This window comes from Orbicella franksi, chromosome 10 (assembly GCF_964199315.1).
Source record: "Orbicella franksi chromosome 10, jaOrbFran1.1, whole genome shotgun sequence".
Classification (NCBI taxonomy): domain Eukaryota; kingdom Metazoa; phylum Cnidaria; class Anthozoa; order Scleractinia; family Merulinidae; genus Orbicella; species Orbicella franksi.
Window position 1 is genome coordinate 17,983,589 of NC_138154.1, and position 18,185 is coordinate 18,001,773.

General features: G+C 39.8%; 1 protein-coding gene across 3 annotated transcripts in view; it reads right to left on the reverse strand.

Moving 5' to 3' along the window:
- The window catches only part of LOC145499901 (uncharacterized), a 71,765-nt gene that overhangs the window by 2,744 nt on the left and 50,836 nt on the right, over positions 1-18,185 (reverse strand). For 2 of the 3 annotated variants that reach the window (XM_081479419.1, XM_081479418.1), the window contains exons 51-74: positions 16,668-16,819; positions 15,796-15,858; positions 15,463-15,559; positions 14,778-14,972; positions 14,210-14,340; positions 13,531-13,746; positions 12,734-12,883; positions 11,606-11,710; positions 11,146-11,253; positions 9,906-10,068; positions 9,629-9,744; positions 8,910-8,965; positions 8,465-8,550; positions 7,683-7,796; positions 7,018-7,193; positions 6,572-6,629; positions 5,724-5,914; positions 5,045-5,119; positions 4,866-4,963; positions 4,010-4,153; positions 3,392-3,472; positions 1,427-1,531; positions 802-899; positions 114-184 (exon numbers count right to left, since the gene is read on the reverse strand). In XM_081479419.1, the coding sequence (XP_081335545.1) occupies positions 114-184; positions 802-899; positions 1,427-1,531; positions 3,392-3,472; positions 4,010-4,153; positions 4,866-4,963; positions 5,045-5,119; positions 5,724-5,914; positions 6,572-6,629; positions 7,018-7,193; positions 7,683-7,796; positions 8,465-8,550; positions 8,910-8,965; positions 9,629-9,744; positions 9,906-10,068; positions 11,146-11,253; positions 11,606-11,710; positions 12,734-12,883; positions 13,531-13,746; positions 14,210-14,340; positions 14,778-14,972; positions 15,463-15,559; positions 15,796-15,858; positions 16,668-16,819 (2,849 nt within the window). Of the gene's footprint in view, positions 1-113; positions 185-801; positions 900-1,426; positions 1,532-1,958; positions 2,285-3,391; positions 3,473-4,009; positions 4,154-4,865; positions 4,964-5,044; positions 5,120-5,723; positions 5,915-6,571; positions 6,630-7,017; positions 7,194-7,682; positions 7,797-8,464; positions 8,551-8,909; positions 8,966-9,628; positions 9,745-9,905; positions 10,069-11,145; positions 11,254-11,605; positions 11,711-12,733; positions 12,884-13,530; positions 13,747-14,209; positions 14,341-14,777; positions 14,973-15,462; positions 15,560-15,795; positions 15,859-16,667; positions 16,820-18,185 lie in introns of those variants that run through there. The other variant, XM_081479420.1, reaches the window with a different exon arrangement.

Sequence of the window (18,185 nt, forward strand, 5' to 3'; positions counted from 1 at the left end):
GTGTTGGTACAAACAACTGAGACAGAACAGTCACAATTCTTTAACTTATGCTTTGTTAAAACGTAACGCTTTCACGCTTTCAAAGTAAACCAAAACAACACGGGGTGACATACCCAAGAGTGTGGCAAAACGCTGCTCTGTGATCCAACGGATGACCCGTTGACAAAAAGTTCCAGTTCGTAAGCTGAAAGTGATAAATGGGACAGTCTATTAAGCGATATTTCACCCTATTAGAATCAAAAAGAGTTTATTCTTACTTCGTGAGTCAGTTCGTCTTTCTGTCAGCCGGCCCGTCAGTCCGTCAGTCCGTCAGTCCGTCCGTCCGACCTTCCTTATTCCTCTCCTCCCTTCCTACGTTACGGTGTAGACTGTTTGTCAATCCCCTCCTCCTTCACTCGTCCATCCGGCCGTTCCCCAGTTTGTCTGTCTGTCTGTCTGTCTGTCCGTCCAACCTACCTTATTCCTCTCCTCCCTTTCTTCCTTCTTCCCTCCCTCCTTTACTCGTCTGTCAGTCGGTGTTTCAGTGAATCACTCAGTTAGTTACTCTGTCTGTCTGCCTATCTGTCCAACCTTCCTTGTTCTTCTCCTCCATCAGTCAGTCAGTCAGTCAGGCAGTCAGTCAGTTAGTCAGTCAGTTCGTCAGTCCGTCCGTCCGTCCGTCCGTCCGTCCGTCCGTCCGTTGGTCGGTCGGTCAGTCAGTCAGTCAGTGTGTCCGATCTTAATCCTCTCCTCAATCCTTCCGTGCATTTCTCTGAAGTCTGTTTGTCAACCCTCTGTCTTTCAATTCAGCATTATTCTTACTTTGAGCGTCATATCTGTAGACCAAGTGATGCCATTCTTCAGGTTCAATAACTTCAGACCCTTCAGCAACAGACGATCCAAGGTTACCATGGATTTTCCTTGAAAGCAAACAAAGTTAATATTACAACATGTTTAGAGTGCATCTTTAGTTAAAAGTTTATAGCTTGACAAGCTCTCCCAAATTTCTATGCAATGTTGTAAAATGGCCCACCCTTATGGAGTGTGATTCACTTTAAACAGACTGCAACAAATCTTGCGGTTTGTGAAATCTCTTAAGAAGTTCGCAAGTCTTTTTAAGTTAAATAGAAACTTGGATAAAACAAGTTCCGCTTGGAACGATGAGAAGTGTTTATCTGGAATCCATCAAACCAAGTTTTGTAAATTCACTATGATAAAACAACATTGAAATTCAATTCAATAAAACAGTTTTTCTTTAGACGTCCAACGTCACACAGCGGTGATTAGATTTGTAATATTATTTCCAGACAACTCGGCCAAGGAAACTGTCTTAAATCCGAGGTTAACGAACAGTCAGCACCGCACATGCAGAGCCAAATTGACGGAACCAAGCGAATTTGTAATGTTACAACCGACAATCAGCCCATAAACCATTATCATACTCTACCTGTTTTTCAAGTACAAACACAAAGTAGCATCAAGACTGCACACAATAGGCATGACAGTATTGGGATAATCCGCTGCCATCCAAACCCATGTACTGATTGTAAAACTACAACAAAAATTCAACACTGTTGGTAACAACTACATTTGTTTCAAATGCCGCACTAAGATGTGGTATAAACAGAAAACATGCTAATAATAATAATAATAATAATAATAATAATAATAATAATTTTTTTTTTTTTTTTTTTTTATAAATAAGGTATATACAAGGTAAAAGTAAGTAAAAGAAATAAACTATTAAAACCTATTTCAACAGTGTTTACATAATGGCTCCCTCCTGGGTTTCAACGTCAATATCAATGTTCTTAAAGTCACAAAAGGCTTTCCTTCTAGCTCTTGAACCTCTTAGGCAGATTAGTGCGGATCTTAGTAAAGCGAAGGATGTCCTTGCTCTTATCCAGGAGATTGAGATAATAATAATAATAATAATAATAATAATAATAATAACAATAATAATAATAATAATAATAATAACAACAATAACAATAACAATCCGCACTAATTTGCCTAAGAAGTTCAAGAGCTAGAAGGAAAGCCTTTTGTGACTTTAAGAACATTGATATTGACGTTGAAACCCAGGAGGGAGCCATTATGTAAACACTGTTGAAATAGGTTTTAATAGTTTATTTCTTTTAGCTACTTTTACCTTGTATTATACCAAATTGTATGGAATATGTTAATTAATGTTATGATGATGATAGCAGTATTAGTATTAGTTGATATCATGATTAGATGCGGAAACATGATTTACAGGTTTAACAGACATCAAATTATGTAAACCCATGTACTGATTGTAAAACTACAACAAAAATTCAACACTGTTGGTAACAACTACATTTGTTTCAAATGCCGCACTAAGATGTGGTATAAACAGAAAACATGCTAATAATAATAATAACAATAACAATAACAATAACAATAACAATAACAATAACAATAACAATAACAATAACAATAACAATAACAATAACAATAACAATAACAATCCGCACTAATTTGCCTAAGAAGTTCAAGAGCTAGAAGGAAAGCCTTTTGTGACTTTAAGAACATTGATATTGACGTTGAAACCCAGGAGGGAGCCATTATGTAAACACTGTTGAAATAGGTTTTAATAGTTTATTTCTTTTAGCTACTTTTACCTTGTATTATACCAAATTGTATGGAATATGTTAATTAATGTTATGATGATGATAGCAGTATTAGTATTAGTTGATATCATGATTAGATACGGAAACATGATTTACAGGTTTAACAGACATCAAATTATGTAAATATTATAGCATTTGGTAAAGCTTAGCTCTAGTTTTTGTCACAATAAACACTCCTCTTTATTACTACAATAACAATAACAATAACAATAACAATAACAATAACAATAATAATATTTATATAGCGCCAAATCCATTAATTAACAATTAATAACAGTTGACAGGTTCAATAAAAACTCCCATATAACAAGATATACCGGGCGAGGTGAGGGAAAGGGGGGTGGGGGTGGGGGGTTGAGGGTTACACCTCAGCTGGGTAAGATGAAAAACTGCGTGTAACTGTTCTTCCTGGGAAACAAGGAAAAGTTAAGACACTGTTGAACCATAAATTCGTTTCAAGGGTGTATCGAAAATTAAAATTTGTCAAGAAGACCTACACGTTTGATAAATTGGTGGCATTTAGGTTATTTAGCAATTCAGTTAAGTATAAAGAGAATATGCCGAATGTCCTTAAATAAATAACCGGAAACTTGTTAAAAAGCCCTCAAATTGGTTTGAGGCAGACCAGTTGGCTATTCACAAGATGTAGGGGAATTGAATGAACCAAAATCAACTACAACTTGGTAAACGACACATAATGAATGGGAACACAAAATATCTCAACGACAGGAAAGGTGAAGGTTCCTCTCCTGCAGTACCTGTCTGTTAGTCCAAGATTGTGAATAGAGGGCAGTGACACGTGATCATCAACACCGTCAAACTGCAAGGCTTGATTCACTCTAATGTAAACACAAAAACACAGCATACATTGAGAGATCGTCACTTTATCCTCACTGGGTGCTGTTCAGTAGTATCTTTCAGTTCGGAGAACACCACAACGGCAAGTGATAATAAAGAACAGTTGAACCAATTTAAATATCTCTGAATGCTGGAAGTAATATTTCAAACACGAAAGACCAAGTTTCATCACATTTCCAAACACCAAGAAGAGATTTAAAAATGAGACGCGTAACGCAGTATTTTGGTCAAACACTGTCTTGAGTGTTTGACCTCTCTTCTCAATCGAAGCTGTAAATAAGAAAAAACGAAGAAACATCCTAAACAACTATGCTAATTAATTAAGATCAGATATCCAAACAGCGTCACGGTCATGATTGCCTTCGTTTTACCTTGATGAATTATTTCAAAATGAGTGTGACAAGTGGAAGTACAGTAAGGTATAGTACACTATCGCCCATTGAAAGCTTTTGAACATTCCAGATCTCTCCTTAAAATTTTTACGCGTTTTCCTGCGCAATGTTAGTATTCCAACCGACCTGTCAACGCCTCTAGCCTCGAGTCTTGACCAGATAACATCCTGCTGTCCGAACACCAACATGCCGAGCCGACCTCCAGTGAGTGTGGTATCATACACGTCACCTGAATCAGTTAACACTGTCTCACCTTGTTTGACTTGCACCCTACAACAACAAATAACACGAACTGGCTTGATGAGATTGAAAATCTCTCTTTTTTTCTCCAGCTATTTGTTCAAGTACAAACGCTTAAGTGGTACTGCAAACCGGTTAATTGCACTTCTCCTGTCACTCGGTGTTCCAGTGACATTTCAAATGAAAAATTCAAGTTTTAAGTTTTCATGACGTACCATCGAAGAAATTGAATTTGTGGCATCACGTTACAAAAGGCAAACGAGCTCTATTTCTTTTGACACAGCAGCTATACAAAGAACAAATCACCTTTAGAGGTTCCAATTTAAATATCGTTATTACTTTGTTATGTATCCCAACATTTCGCCGCGAATGATTACCAATTACGCCACGGTTAGAGCTATAATTTCCTATCTATGACCCTCACATGACACCAATTCTTTATACAGAAGCCAAGAAGCTTTACTAGGATGTTAATCGTTAGTTACATGGATAGTTTAGCCATAAAGTAGATATTTCCAAACTTTTTCATTTATAAGGAGTTCATAACAGTGGAGTAACGCCTTATCGCAACAGAGACAATGTCATGAACTGCGCTTGTGCGACCTGTCGGTCGAAATTTGAATTAAAAATTCGGGCTGATATTTGCAAGTTTGATCCAACAAATTCCGGTCCCACTTACAAGTAATCGTATTGGTGGGGTTCCACTGTCTGACGACCAGTGATTGTGGCTGTTATTTCATACCTGATAAGTCCTATGGAAGGTCTGTGAATGACATGAAATGCGTAAGAAGTCTGATAGTTCCAGCCCTCCATATTGGGATCCTGCCATAAGAGCTTAACCTGGAAAAAATACAAATGTTTCCATCAGTAAGGTTCGCAAATGTTTTTATTTCCCTTTAGGTATATAAGCGAATTACTTACCTGGTTGGTAGTGTCCCCAGAGTGCCATAGTGCTTGGGCTAACGTGGACCCAGGTCCCGTGTTGGAATCGACAAGCTATATGAAGAAACACAAAGCGAATAAAACCGCTAATCAGTACAATGTAGGAGGAAAAACTAGGGTTATTCCCGGTGTACTTTAGAGTTCGTTCTCTACTTTCTAGCCTCTGAATAAATGGTTCAAAACGGCAGACAACAGACAATTTTGGGGATCTTAAAAAAAAATAATATTGATTGACCAGTACTTTCACGTAATATGTACTGACTTTGAGCCTGTCGAATGCACCTAAGTGGGTGACCATACAAAATGAGGGGTATCGCGCAGTGCTTTCGTTTGGTGTTATTTTCTACCATATGATGTTTAAAAGTTTTACTTACGTGTACTTAAAAGCAGACGAGTAAATCGACAGACATGGACGAACAAATGAGAATGACTGGAAGTCTAAGCAAGGCAGGGAAAATAATTAGTTTATCTAGAAACTGTGGTGTTGCGTTGTGGAGCAAGTGAAAGACTTCGACGTTTTGACCGTTAGCCCTATGCGAGAGCTCTGATGAAGGACTTACGCTTAAACAGTCAGCTCTACAAGCTCCCTATGGTGTTTGACTTCAAATTTATGAACAGCTAAGTAGCTGACTACATTGTTGCCATGCAACGAACACACCTTCAGCTGAACGCCTTTAATTCCTGCCCTATCATTCAATTCCTGGAAGTTGCTGTTTTCTCTTCTCCACATCACCACATAAAACTTGCGGTTTGATTGATAGCCAAAAACCACGCCAACGTAGTCTGAGGCGTCTCTGCCCTGAATATAAAGTACTCCAGTGTAGTCCACAGGACCGTATCTGGGTGTTCCTGGCGTACGCAAGATAATAAGGACATTTGTTTAAAGGTGATGTTACACCAGCCATTATTAAACGCTGATTTTTAATCCATGTTACACGAGACAAGTTTTAGCGCAACATTGTTGCGGCAACAGTCGGCAACGGTATGTTACACGAGACGATTTTTAACCCAACATTGTTGCGTTGAAAATCGATGTCGTGCAACATCGTGCTCAGGGCAACTTTTAACGTAACATTTCGTTGCGGCAATATGCTGCAGGTTTTTGAAAATGATTAAAAGACCCTCAACATTATAGACCAAAAGTATAGTGCTGCGATAAAAATCGTCTCGTGTAACATGCCGTGGCCGACCGTTGCGGCAACAAAGTTGCGTTAAAAGCTCTCTCGCGTAACATGGGTTAACAATCGGCGTAAAAAAAACCGGCGATAAAAATTTGCTCGTGTTAAGTCACCTTAATGAGCAAGAGGTTTTAGGGTTACGGAAGTATCTTAACAAGAGTTGCCACACCAATTAGTTTTTACGAGTTGTGTGATATACAATCAAAAACAAAATCCATGAGAAAATGCTAAGACTACGATGATTTCCCTCCCCTATTTTCCCATTTGTCCACTCGGACGGACACGCAGAAAAATTCACTTTGAAATAAGTGCTCGTAAAAATACAAACCGATCAGCATAGACGGGTGCCTGGATGTAGTGCTGGTTACTTCTTCGACATCAATACCCTGAGGAGGAAAAAAAAAACGCTGTTCATGATACCAGGTCGCGATTATTATTGCTTTCTGAAACGTGGTACTGTAAAGAAAAGGCTTCGCGAGGAGTGATATTTAGTGGCTCGGATTCCCAATTGAGCGGTCCGACTTCGAGCCGAGCCGGGGTCATTGTGTTTACTTTAGCAAGACACTTTACTACCACAGTTCCACACTCTGAGATTATTATTCCTCTCTCGATGTTTTAGAACTGTCCATTATTAAGCATTGTCGGTTATATCACCATGTGATAACTCAAGGTATCTGAGGCTTGAAGGAAGTTAACAATATCACAAAAGCCCTCACTGTCTTCATTAAAGCACATCAGTCGAATGTAATTATGGCGCGACTGTGCAAGACAAACCTTTTCAGCGACTCTCCAGTCAGGCAGCTGATCGCCGTGTCCGGGATACAAATCAACCGTGAAGTAGTCTAAAAAGCTTGTTTTACTCATATGCTTGACATATGGACAGTGATCGTCATTATCCTTCACACCATCGCCATCAAAGTCATCAACACAAGCATCACCAACAGCTTGTGCTACAGGGAGATTTAAACACAACTGTTAATCATGTCTTTATTAGCTTTTTCATGCAATGATTGAATGCAGAGGTCTCCGCTATCTCTTTCCGGGTTTCATGGCAAATAGTGAAGTTTGTAGCGATTTCCGAGAGCCATTTCCTGTCTGGTTTGGTGTCAGATTCGCAAGGCTTTTGAACTGGGTCTCGACTCATGCCACACACTGTTTTTAACGAACAGCGAGAGGAAGTGTTGCTTTTTAGTCGATGTCTATTGAGTAAACCCTGAATCAAAAGCAATTGTGATTTGGTCGTCATGGCCTTTGCCGTCCCTGCTGCCAAGTTGTGGCCTCGGGTTGTGACCGGTTTACAATGACACGACCTGCTACACAAGCAATTTTTCTAAAAAAAAAACACTCCCAGCAGCGAACTTAGAATCTTACAATCTTGGAGTGTACTCTGAATGAGGAAAATTAAAAAGATAAAAATTAAAAAATAAAAAGATAAGAACCTTTAGCGTCGTAAGCTAAGTTGACGTGTTCTTGACCAGGGTTGCTGACCAACCGGCAATTATCATCAAGATTAGAAATGCCGTCACCGTCTTGATCGTCGTCGCAAGCATCTCCTACAAAAAGATAACAGAAACGTATTTAAATCAAAGCTGGAAAGAATGTAGCCTCTTTGGGCTCGTCACGCAATCTTCCTCGTTCCTCGTACAACTGCAGCTAAATTAGGCGATTTCCATGATGGCGTCACTTGGCTACAACTGCCATCGTCAGAATCATAAATTTTTCTGTTTCTTTTGCCAAGTAGGGCAATTGCTATCTAACCTCCACTGGGGTTTCAAAATTTAAATATCAAAGAAAAATCGCAAGGAATTGTGGTAGTTGTAGTCAAATGAAGACAACGTGCAAATCTGTTATTCTTCCCGGACAAAGTTCATAGTACTCATTTACAGGAAAGCGATGTAAAAGCAACCAATCGAGCGAATGAACTCTAATCTAGTAAAAAGGTATACAACTGTAAAATTAATTCCTGTAATAAACGGGTATACAGGAAAACTGTTACAGAAAGGGTTTTAGTGGTCACAATTTTGGCATCAAACGTTGACGGGCGCAAAGTTAGCCATTCACATGGTTTGCTTTCTGAATAACAATGACAATGGCAATGACAATGACAATAAAATCTATTTATCGAGGGTAACACAGAACAGTAATCACTGAAAAATCAGTAGCCCTCATTTTTTGCTCTCGTGACAAAAACTTTATTTTCTTAACTGTTAAAATTTCATACCTATGTTATCGTCATCAACATCTGCTTGTTCGCCATTTGGGAGGTCAATACAGTTGTCAAAGCCATCCGGTACACCATCGCCATCCCTATGAATAACATAAGACCACAAAATATTAAATGCATGTAAGAACCAGCTAATCTCCGTAGGTGCAACCAGCGGACCCAAATAGTGCACGGCTCGCTCATCGAAGTTAAAGGGACACAGTCAGCTGGAGCACATGCGCATTAGATGCCATTTCATAGCTAATTTGCATATCACAGAGACGCGATCCATACTGTTTTTAACCAAATATGATAAAAATAGTATCATAGAATGAGCAAAAGCACACAAAAACAGGCTATTCAGTAAACGATTGAAAATCAAGCAAAACACTGTGAGGATTGAAGCGGATTTCTAGATGCACTTTAATTTCAGGTTGAGGTGAACTTTTTTCAAACAACTCACTTGTCTTTCCCTGCTCCGGAACAAACATCGCCATATCCACTTTGATAGGTATCGCTCTGCAGGAAAGATGAAACAGTTTTCAAAATTCACTTCACCAGTGAATAAATAGAAAGAAATGTGAGGCTTGAAGCTAAGCTAAGCTAAGATAAGCTAAGATAAGATAAGATAACTTTATTTATACACGGTTTTTCCATCAGTCAACAAAGTTACTGGACTATCTACCTATCTGCCTAAATGAAATAAAAATTGAAAGAAAAAAAAAATGCTTTTAATGGAGGCCGTGTCAAAAGATTTACTTAAAATTACGATATTACTTTAAACTGTGGCGACTAATTTAGATTTGAAATCGGTCAGTGAAGATGCTTGTCTTAGGTATATAGGTAAGTTGTTCCACAACTGAGCTCCGCTGCTAACTTGTTGCAGGTTCCTAGATCGCGGAGAAAAACAAGCAAAAGGCAAAATCTGGCAGCCAAGGAAACAAAACAAAGAAAAAAGAAACAAGCCAACAAACAAACGAACAGACATGACCAAAACATAGCAATGTCTGTTTTCCCATGAGCTGCATATAGGTATTTTAAGATTTATTAAACGATAAAAGAATCATAATGATATTTTAAATTTGAAATCCCACAGTTACGACATTTAGCAATTTGTCATAGTAACATTTGTATTGTGTTTGTTTAGATCATTTATTTAGTCTTATCGTACCAGCCGCTTACCTGATCGGTGTTAGAATCCGCAGGGCAGTTGTCACAAACATCCCCTACACCGTCACCATCAGAATCAGTTTGGTCGGGATTGCTGACTGTTGGACAGGTATCGTTAACAGAAACACCTACAAGGGAAAAGTAGACATTCAGGTTTGTTTACAACAGTTACTTTAGGACAAAGGAAAACGACCGTTTTGCGTCAATAATAATCAAGTCCTCATGGTGCGTTGCAAGAATCTCGAAACAAGTCAAATTGTACGTTTCTGATTTCGCGAATGGCATTTACCATCGTTGTCAGGATCACCAGCTTCGCATTTATCCCCAATACCGTCTCCGTCACTATCCAGTTGATCAGAATTTGGCGCATTGACGCAATTGTCACATGCATCACCCACTCCATCTCCATCCGAGTCGGACTGATTCAGATTCTTCACGAACTGACAGTTGTCCTGAAGACAAAGAGACGAATTAAAAACGGCTCGAGCGACTAAATTAAAGTAATAGATGGGTCTGGCTAACATGTTTATATTCTTGTTGCTACCCAATTTAGAGCACGTCATGATTCATTTGCGAGGTTACAACTGTGCAATTTGCCACACGCAACTGATTGCATGGGAGTATGTGCAAACAGAACAATTGTAACCTCCCAAATGAATCATCGCATGATCAGAATTGAGTGGAATTCACTTATTTTAGCAACACGTTTTTCCCAAAATAACACAAAATACATACAGATACTCTTCATAAGATACAAATAGACAGCAAAAAAATACTAATTGCAGTTAAAAGTGGTCATAACATTGTCAGGGATAACAAAAACAAGAAACATGCTTCTGCGTGCGGTGCTGGATTGTTTGTCACAAGGAACCAAACAAAAGAATTCACAGTTAGGCTCCATTTCCGCCTCTCTCTCGAGTACGGTCTTTTTTCAGCTCGATAAAGGAGAACCGCGGGCTCCTTTCGCAAACAGCAGCTGGTTGTCGAGCCTCATAGATAATTGGTAAGAGACAGTCCTAAATTGGCTGCACTGGAACCTTCTGAAAATAAGCCCTGCGCTTTTTAGTTTTCTTCTTTCAGGGAAGAAAAGGGGAGGGGGGCAGCAGTAAAGATATTCATAACTCGGCTCAAAAAGTTGCAAACTGCCATTTTCTGTACGAACCTGTCCACCCGACAACAAACAGAAATCACGAAATTCAGTCTCAACGCTTATTTTCCAGTTTCCGTGAAATGAAGCAACTTTAGAAATACCTCCCTGGATGGGATGCTTGACCATCGTGGGGTTTCTGTTCTCTCTCTCTTCCCTCCCCCTGCATTAAATTCCCCGGTGCCCATTTATACTCCTGCGTGGAGCGAACCACTGAGAATAAAGTGTCTTGCCCAGAAACACGACTCAAAGATTTCGGTTCAAACCTGTACCTTCAATCCGGAGACCAGCGCACTAGGTATTTGACTTACACGCCTCCTACATGTAGCGTGATAATACGGATTTAATAAAATAGAAATCGAGATAGATAGATAACACTCACTAATTTATCGACTCTCAAGTCATTATCATCATCCTCATCACATGCGTCTCCGTCTGTGTCACCATCATCATCCTCCTGACCCGTGTTAGGCACACTTGGACAGTTATCCTGCAAGGTACATACCACAAATTATCTCATGGCAGAGCAGAGCAAGCACTTATGTCTCGCTGAAAGTTCTGTTGCAATTCGTTCAATTCAATCAACTGTCCAATAAATTTCCCAATTGGGCAGCACGTAATTTCGCCATGGTCCGATATTGAATGATACACGATAACATTTATGAGGTGTACTTTGGGAAAACCGATCAGATACACTGCGATGCTATATTTTCGTATCTAAGGCCTGTGACCGTTTCGCTCCGGTCACTATATTGTTGTCGCCCCTATAATTTTACTCACAGAAAACTTAATACGTTGATTAGACACAGGAATCATTGTATAGTGTAAAAGATGTTCCTCACCTTGTAGCAGTTTGGCAAAGTGCAACTCAACCCAAAAGAAGGAATTCCATCGAGATCAGGATCAATCTCACATTCTTCTCCATCACCGCCATACCCGTCTTTACACTGACAAGAGAAAGATTGATGCGTGAAATAATGGTAAATGTGAAACTCGGTTGAATGACGAGATGTCGAACTCTCCAAGAGCTCTCCGTAGTTCAAGCTCCGTCCACACTGCGTCGGAAAAACTTGAAAACGCAGCTTTGTTTCTGCGTTTAGGCTTACGTACCGTCTACACTAATCCGTCACGAAAACGGAGCTTTTCGAAAACGCTCTTCAAACCGGACGAATCTGAAAACGTCAGCTTTGCGTTTTAGTGTGGACTTTTATTCTTTTATTAATTTTAGGGAAACGCCATAGGGTCGACCTCTAGTTTTACTTTTCTTTTTCTTGCATTTTATTTTCATCATCTTGAATAACACACGTTGTCATCTTGTCATCTTGTCATGGACAGAAAACATTTTGAGAACAGAGCTTTTCGAAAACGATGACGTCACTTTAATCATGTGATTTCCTTGACCGAATTTTCCTCAAACACAAATCCGAAATGACCGTTGATTGTTGCGTTTTCAAATTTCTCTCGCGTACTGTGGACGGAAAAATGTGATGCGTTTTTTTCGGAGTGAAAACTCCGTAGTGTTGACGGGGACTTAGTGGTTAGACCGTTCGCACGGCATGCGGGAGGACATAGGTTCAAATCCTATCTTTTTCCCATTCTGACATGCTTTTGAAAAACATCTCACTCTAAGATAAAGACTATCTTCGTTACTTGATCGTATAGAGCTGACTTGCAGAAGAACAGGGGATATTTCAACTCCAATATCTATGTTTATGAAAGTTTAAGCGACATACACAACAGAACAGAGAGTCTCAAGCTATTATACCTTTCAATGCCGAACAATGCATAGCAAACGGCAAGAGAAACAACATTTGTTTCTTGCAGGCATGTTTAAAAAAAAACAAAAACGAGGGCACAAAAATTGTCCTTAGTAGAAGAAACAAGAAATACCATGAAGTGAGTGTCTTTTTATGTTATTACAAGGTAAGTAGCAAAGGACAAGTAAAAGTAAACCATTAACGCTGTCATACCCTGCATTTGAACCGTCCCGCGCCAGTTTGGGTACACTCTGCATTCTCGTGGCAAGTATGGGAAGCATTGGTGCATAGGTCACCAGGATGACAGCCTGTGTAGCCATCACCAATGAATCCGGGATGACATGGGCCACATAAGAAACTTCCCTGTAAATAAAAAAAGAAGAACAAATAAACAGGTAAATAATAGAAAAAAGATTAACAAATAAACTGGCTTTGGTTAAGCTTCTTCAGACTTCATTCGGCCGGTGACGTGATAGCTTTTCTCCGTTCATCCATTGTAATGCTTCGCCCGTAACTTTGGGAGCTAATTAATTAGAAGTTGCTAATCAAAACAAACTAGCTTGTATTTTGTGCTAACTTCTGATGTCTTTATCGAGCACTTAACAGTTGCTGATCAAATCGATAAAATATTCATTTGCCTAAGACTGGGACGTGTTTGGCAGTAATTTAAGACAGAGTTGGCAGCAAAAGTGACGTTACATCGATACAATATATCCCCACTGGGAGAACTCACTTCTAAACGCCTCACCCACAAAAAACCAATCACCTTTGTGGGTAGGGCGGCGGGACGCCATGCGGAAGTCGGTCATGTCTGTCGGACAATACCACACCCATGGACTGTAGACGCATGGGAATAAAATATTGTTTGAATTCTAGCGAAAGAGTAGGAGCTTGTGTGTGAAAAAATGGCCCCATTGACAACAGAAAAAGAAGGTTGTGTATTCTCTTCGAAGTACATCTTCATCGATCATATTACACAGTTAAACAATAACAGGTGTATATTGACTCACGTTTGTGTTGATACACTGTGAATTTGGATCACAGCTGCTAATGCCTTCCTTACACTCGTCGATCTCCTCACAGACTTGTTTGGAGTTCTGAGCGTCTTCCAGACCAACCCCTGACGGAGCATTACCCCTGAAGCCGTCAGGGCATGCAGCACACTGATAACCAGGGACACGGTTCTCACACTTGTCGCTTTCATAGCAGGGATTGGCACGGAAACACTGTGTAATATTGTAAAATACAACGGTGAGAAGGTTGAATCGCTTACGATATCGATTGTACGATGAAAAGTTCACTTGAGAGGAAATGAGGAGACTTTTTTAAAGGCTAATCACTGGACAGACCAATAACAGGGGTAGAGATGTCTTTATACTTGATTTCATTTCACAGAACCCACCCATCTGCTCACCTAATGGATAACACAGACCACACTCTCCCTTAATAACAAGCCTCACGTTTGCATATTGATGAATCAGCACTGCAAAGGTCCATGTAAGGTCTTATTTTCAGCTACTTTCATTTTAACCAATCGCTGCTGTATTGATCCATAGGGTACTAAGTCATTACTGACAACACATTGGAACTTTCTGGCTCGGATCTCAGACCCTTGTCTCGGTCAGCTCTCCAAAAACACTAGACGAGATTAGGCAAGTTTATCTAACCTGATCACTCTTCTCTGCTTACCTCGTCGATGTCATCACAGGTTCTTCCATCCCCTTCATAACCGTTTGGACAAGGTCCACATGTTGACAGACCAACTCCAACATTCAGACAACTCACACCGGGAAAGCAAGTGCCATTTGATAAGCATGGACCTTAAGGCGAAAAAGTCACATAAGATTGTATTAAAAAAGTACACAGAGCGTCTGAAGAAAACATGCGTTGGACTAGCATCCAAGCAAGGGTAGTAGGAACACAACCCACTCCTCAGAATATTTTTAAACTCTGCAAAAAGTTACATCTTATCATTCTTATCACATTTGGATAGTACAAAATAGGGGTCACCGAGCTCTTTTTCGAGTTATAAGCGCTTAAAGCTAAAATTAAGGGAGTTTAGAGCAGGTGATATTGTTGCTATGGTAACCAATTGTGCCACAGAATTGACAGCAACATGTTCACCAATGATTGGGCAGTTTTTTGATACCATGGTTTTGGCATCAGCCGATACAGAGTGGTTCTAACGACCCATCAAAGTCTACGTCTTGTTAAGTGCTGGAAGCTGTTTCGAGCCACCTTAAGCAAAAATACTCACAATCCTCTAGTGTAAAGCACGTCTGACATAATGAACAGTTCGGGAAGGTCTCATGCTTTGCCCACTCGTTAGCAGGACATGGCCGGCAGCTGGTTTTCATATAAGTACTGGAATAGCCATCAGGGCAACACTCGCACGTTTGTGCACGGATCTCATTGTTAAAGCTTCCGGGAGGACACAACTTGCAAGGAAACCCTGTGAGCAGGAGGACAAGAATGAATTGGAGTGAAATGGAAAAGCAAACAAAGTGAATCATATTGTAAATATTAAACGCATTCTCAGGTAATGGAGTAATGTTAAGTAATGGAGATTGGTAAAAATTACAGAGTATATATGTGTGTGGAAAGCAACGAAAACGAGAAAGAACAGAAAAAGAAAACTGGTCTAAGAAAATGAAGGTGCTTCTCTCAAAGTATCAATGAGGGAAGTTTATAGTACATCCTTATAAGAACATTTTTAGTAGAACATCTTTATACTCTTAAAACAAAATTCAAAAAGGTCATTTTGCAAACGCTTTTCCTGATCAAATGTGAGGAAGCTTATGTGACCTAGTACGTTTCAACATGGATCCTGCCTCCTACACGTATCCGTCCGTTTCTTTTCTTTCTCACACAATCTTTCCAAGACTGTGCTGTGCAGGGAAAAAAATGTCTCTACGATGGAATTTACGCAAGCTTTAATCTACCTTTTCCATTGCTGTATCGTCCTGGTGTACAATCTTGCTTCATCCCTTCCCAGCATACCGTGCCAGGCTCGCAGTCAAAACAATTCTCTGGACAAAACTAACGAGAGATTGTGAAAAAATAAGGCGTTAACTTCGAAACCACAGATTGCACGAGCCACAGTTATAACACTAAAATGCCATTTCTTTTTCTCCTTCTCTAAACCACACACGCTTCTTAGCACCTCTCAGAAGACTACAAAGACTCGCCGTCTGCTTTGATATTCCGAGAGGATAAACCTAACAAAACAAGATAGAATGCATTTCATTAGTAAACTAAGAGCGTATCCTACTTACCGTTTCATTACACTTGACATGAGTACTTTCTGGACAACGACGCGTGGTGCCGTTCACACAAAGCTGTAGACAAGCAAACGAAATACCGTATCAGAATTTTCAGTTGTCATCATGTAAAGTGAGCACCATCTATCAGAGCCCTTTTCGAGAGATTAAACGTTACCCAAACCCAAATTGCCAGGCTTTTCACTGACCAAAATACAATTGATACGGACTATGGCAAAACTGATCACATGAATAGTAGCAAATTTGCATTATTCAATCTATTTCGAAAAAGCAATTTTTGTTAACCGAAATGACCACCATAATCATCATCAAAATTTCATATCTAAACCTTCAGCAACCGTAAAATTGAATTCCCCGGCTTTTCCCTGACACCAAGATCAGAATTTCAGAGACTAGATAATAAAGTAGAAGACAAAAATTCGCGACAGCGGCAATTCCACCTACACCTACACCTATTGTTATTCAAATTCAGGCGCCATTTATGCAAAGTGTCTATGAACGCTAGTGTAAGTTTTAAACCTATATGACATCGTATCTCTCAGCAAGACGCGTCTTACTCCGCCCACTCCTTCAAAGGACAAACTCATTTCAATTACAGTAAAAACCCACGAGTAAGAAGCTACATTTTTGAAGTTTGACAAAATAGGTTCTTGTACTCTGGGTTAGTTATTGGCATTTTAGGCTAAGTAGGTTCTTAATTTGGGTCTTAATTTCTGTGAAGGGGATATAGTTGTTGAATACCAGAAAAATAAACAAACTTGGGTTTGGTCCTTAAATACACATTATTTATTCATAACTGTGCATGTATTATGTATCTTAAACCACTACGTTCTTACAGGCAGTTTTTTTTTACTGTATTCACTCACCCATCCCTCCTTACAAGGCGAACAGCTTGCAGCAGATCCAAAAGAAAACTCAGTTGGGGAGTTGACTCCACATCGCTCTTCAGTGCCATCGCCAACACAGAAGTACCCGGTCCTACAGCCACGACACCTCGGTTTGGTGACCGAATCTAAAGCTAAAAGCAAGAATCAAAGGCTCTTTAAGCCGACTGGTGACACCTGAACGTACATCGTGTAATACCTATGACAAGGGTGACCTAATTCCTATTGAGCCATCATGGCAAAAATCTTTATGTACGCACGGCCGTACTCAATAAAATGACGTGTGCAGTTTCATTTCAGCTGCAAAATTTACGTCGAGTTTAGTGCAAGTTCCTTTTGTTTAAGTTTCGGCAACGTGAAGATTATTCTGAACAATCCAAACCCTATATTTCGAGCCTTTGACTTTTGCTAGGCTAAGATGTTTACTTCAAGTTGAGTATTTTGACTTTGTTTGTCTACAATCTCATTGAGTATTCTTGACTTTGTTTCTATATTTTCATTATAACTAATTCGAAGAAGCGAATTTTTCATTGACAATTTTTGAAACCAGGTTAAGCGTTTTCGTTCAACCGTTACTCAACTGATTGTGGCGTATCAAGATCCTAATCACCTTTGTTTTCCTTCACCGTGCATTGTGACTTTGTAGTCAATCACGAATAAAACATGTTCTAGTGCCAAAGCTGTTGTCGCCATGTTATAAAAGAATTGGTGTCTGCTTTTAGCTGTGCGTATATCGAGTTATGGATGCACTTGGAAAGTTTCTAGATCACTCAAGAAGCTAGAGTTGCTCTCGGCTATCGCCTCGAGCAACTCTTACGCTCCTTTCGTGCTCTCCAAACTTCCCCCGTGCATCCATAACTCGATATACGCACGCTAAGCATGAACCAATTCTTTAATAATCATTACGCTTGTTTAGGTGAAACACTTGAGTTGTTTTTATTGTAACTACTGATTAAGTAATGGGTTCTAACAAAGAACCGAGTGTAAATAAATAACTATAATCAACTTAATTTCTATCAAATGAGACAAAATCCCCATTTATCTTACGTCTCCCCTAGCGAGTCGAGGGCCATTCTGATGTCGATGTTTCTGTCCTTAGGACTTCACCCTGCGAGCAAAGTCGCTTTGATCTTTTCTAAATAAATCGGGAAATAGGAAAGAATGTCCCGACTATCGAAGCGACTCTTCTCGCGGGGTGTTTGGACTCGACTTATCACAAAAATCCTCGTTCATTCATTGTGGAGGCGTAGTAGCCTCATGGTTAGTGCGCTCGCCTCCGGATCGAGCGGTCCGGGCTCGAGCCCTGGCCAAAGACATTGTGTTGTGTTCTTAGGCAAGACAATGCCTCTCTCACAATGGCTCTCTCCAGTCCACTCAGGTGTATAAATAAGTACCGGCGAATTTAATGCTGGCGGTGAATTTAATGGACTAGCATCCCATCCAGGGGGGAGTAGGAATAATTCTAGTCGCCTCATGATACAGAAACCACAGATAAGCGCC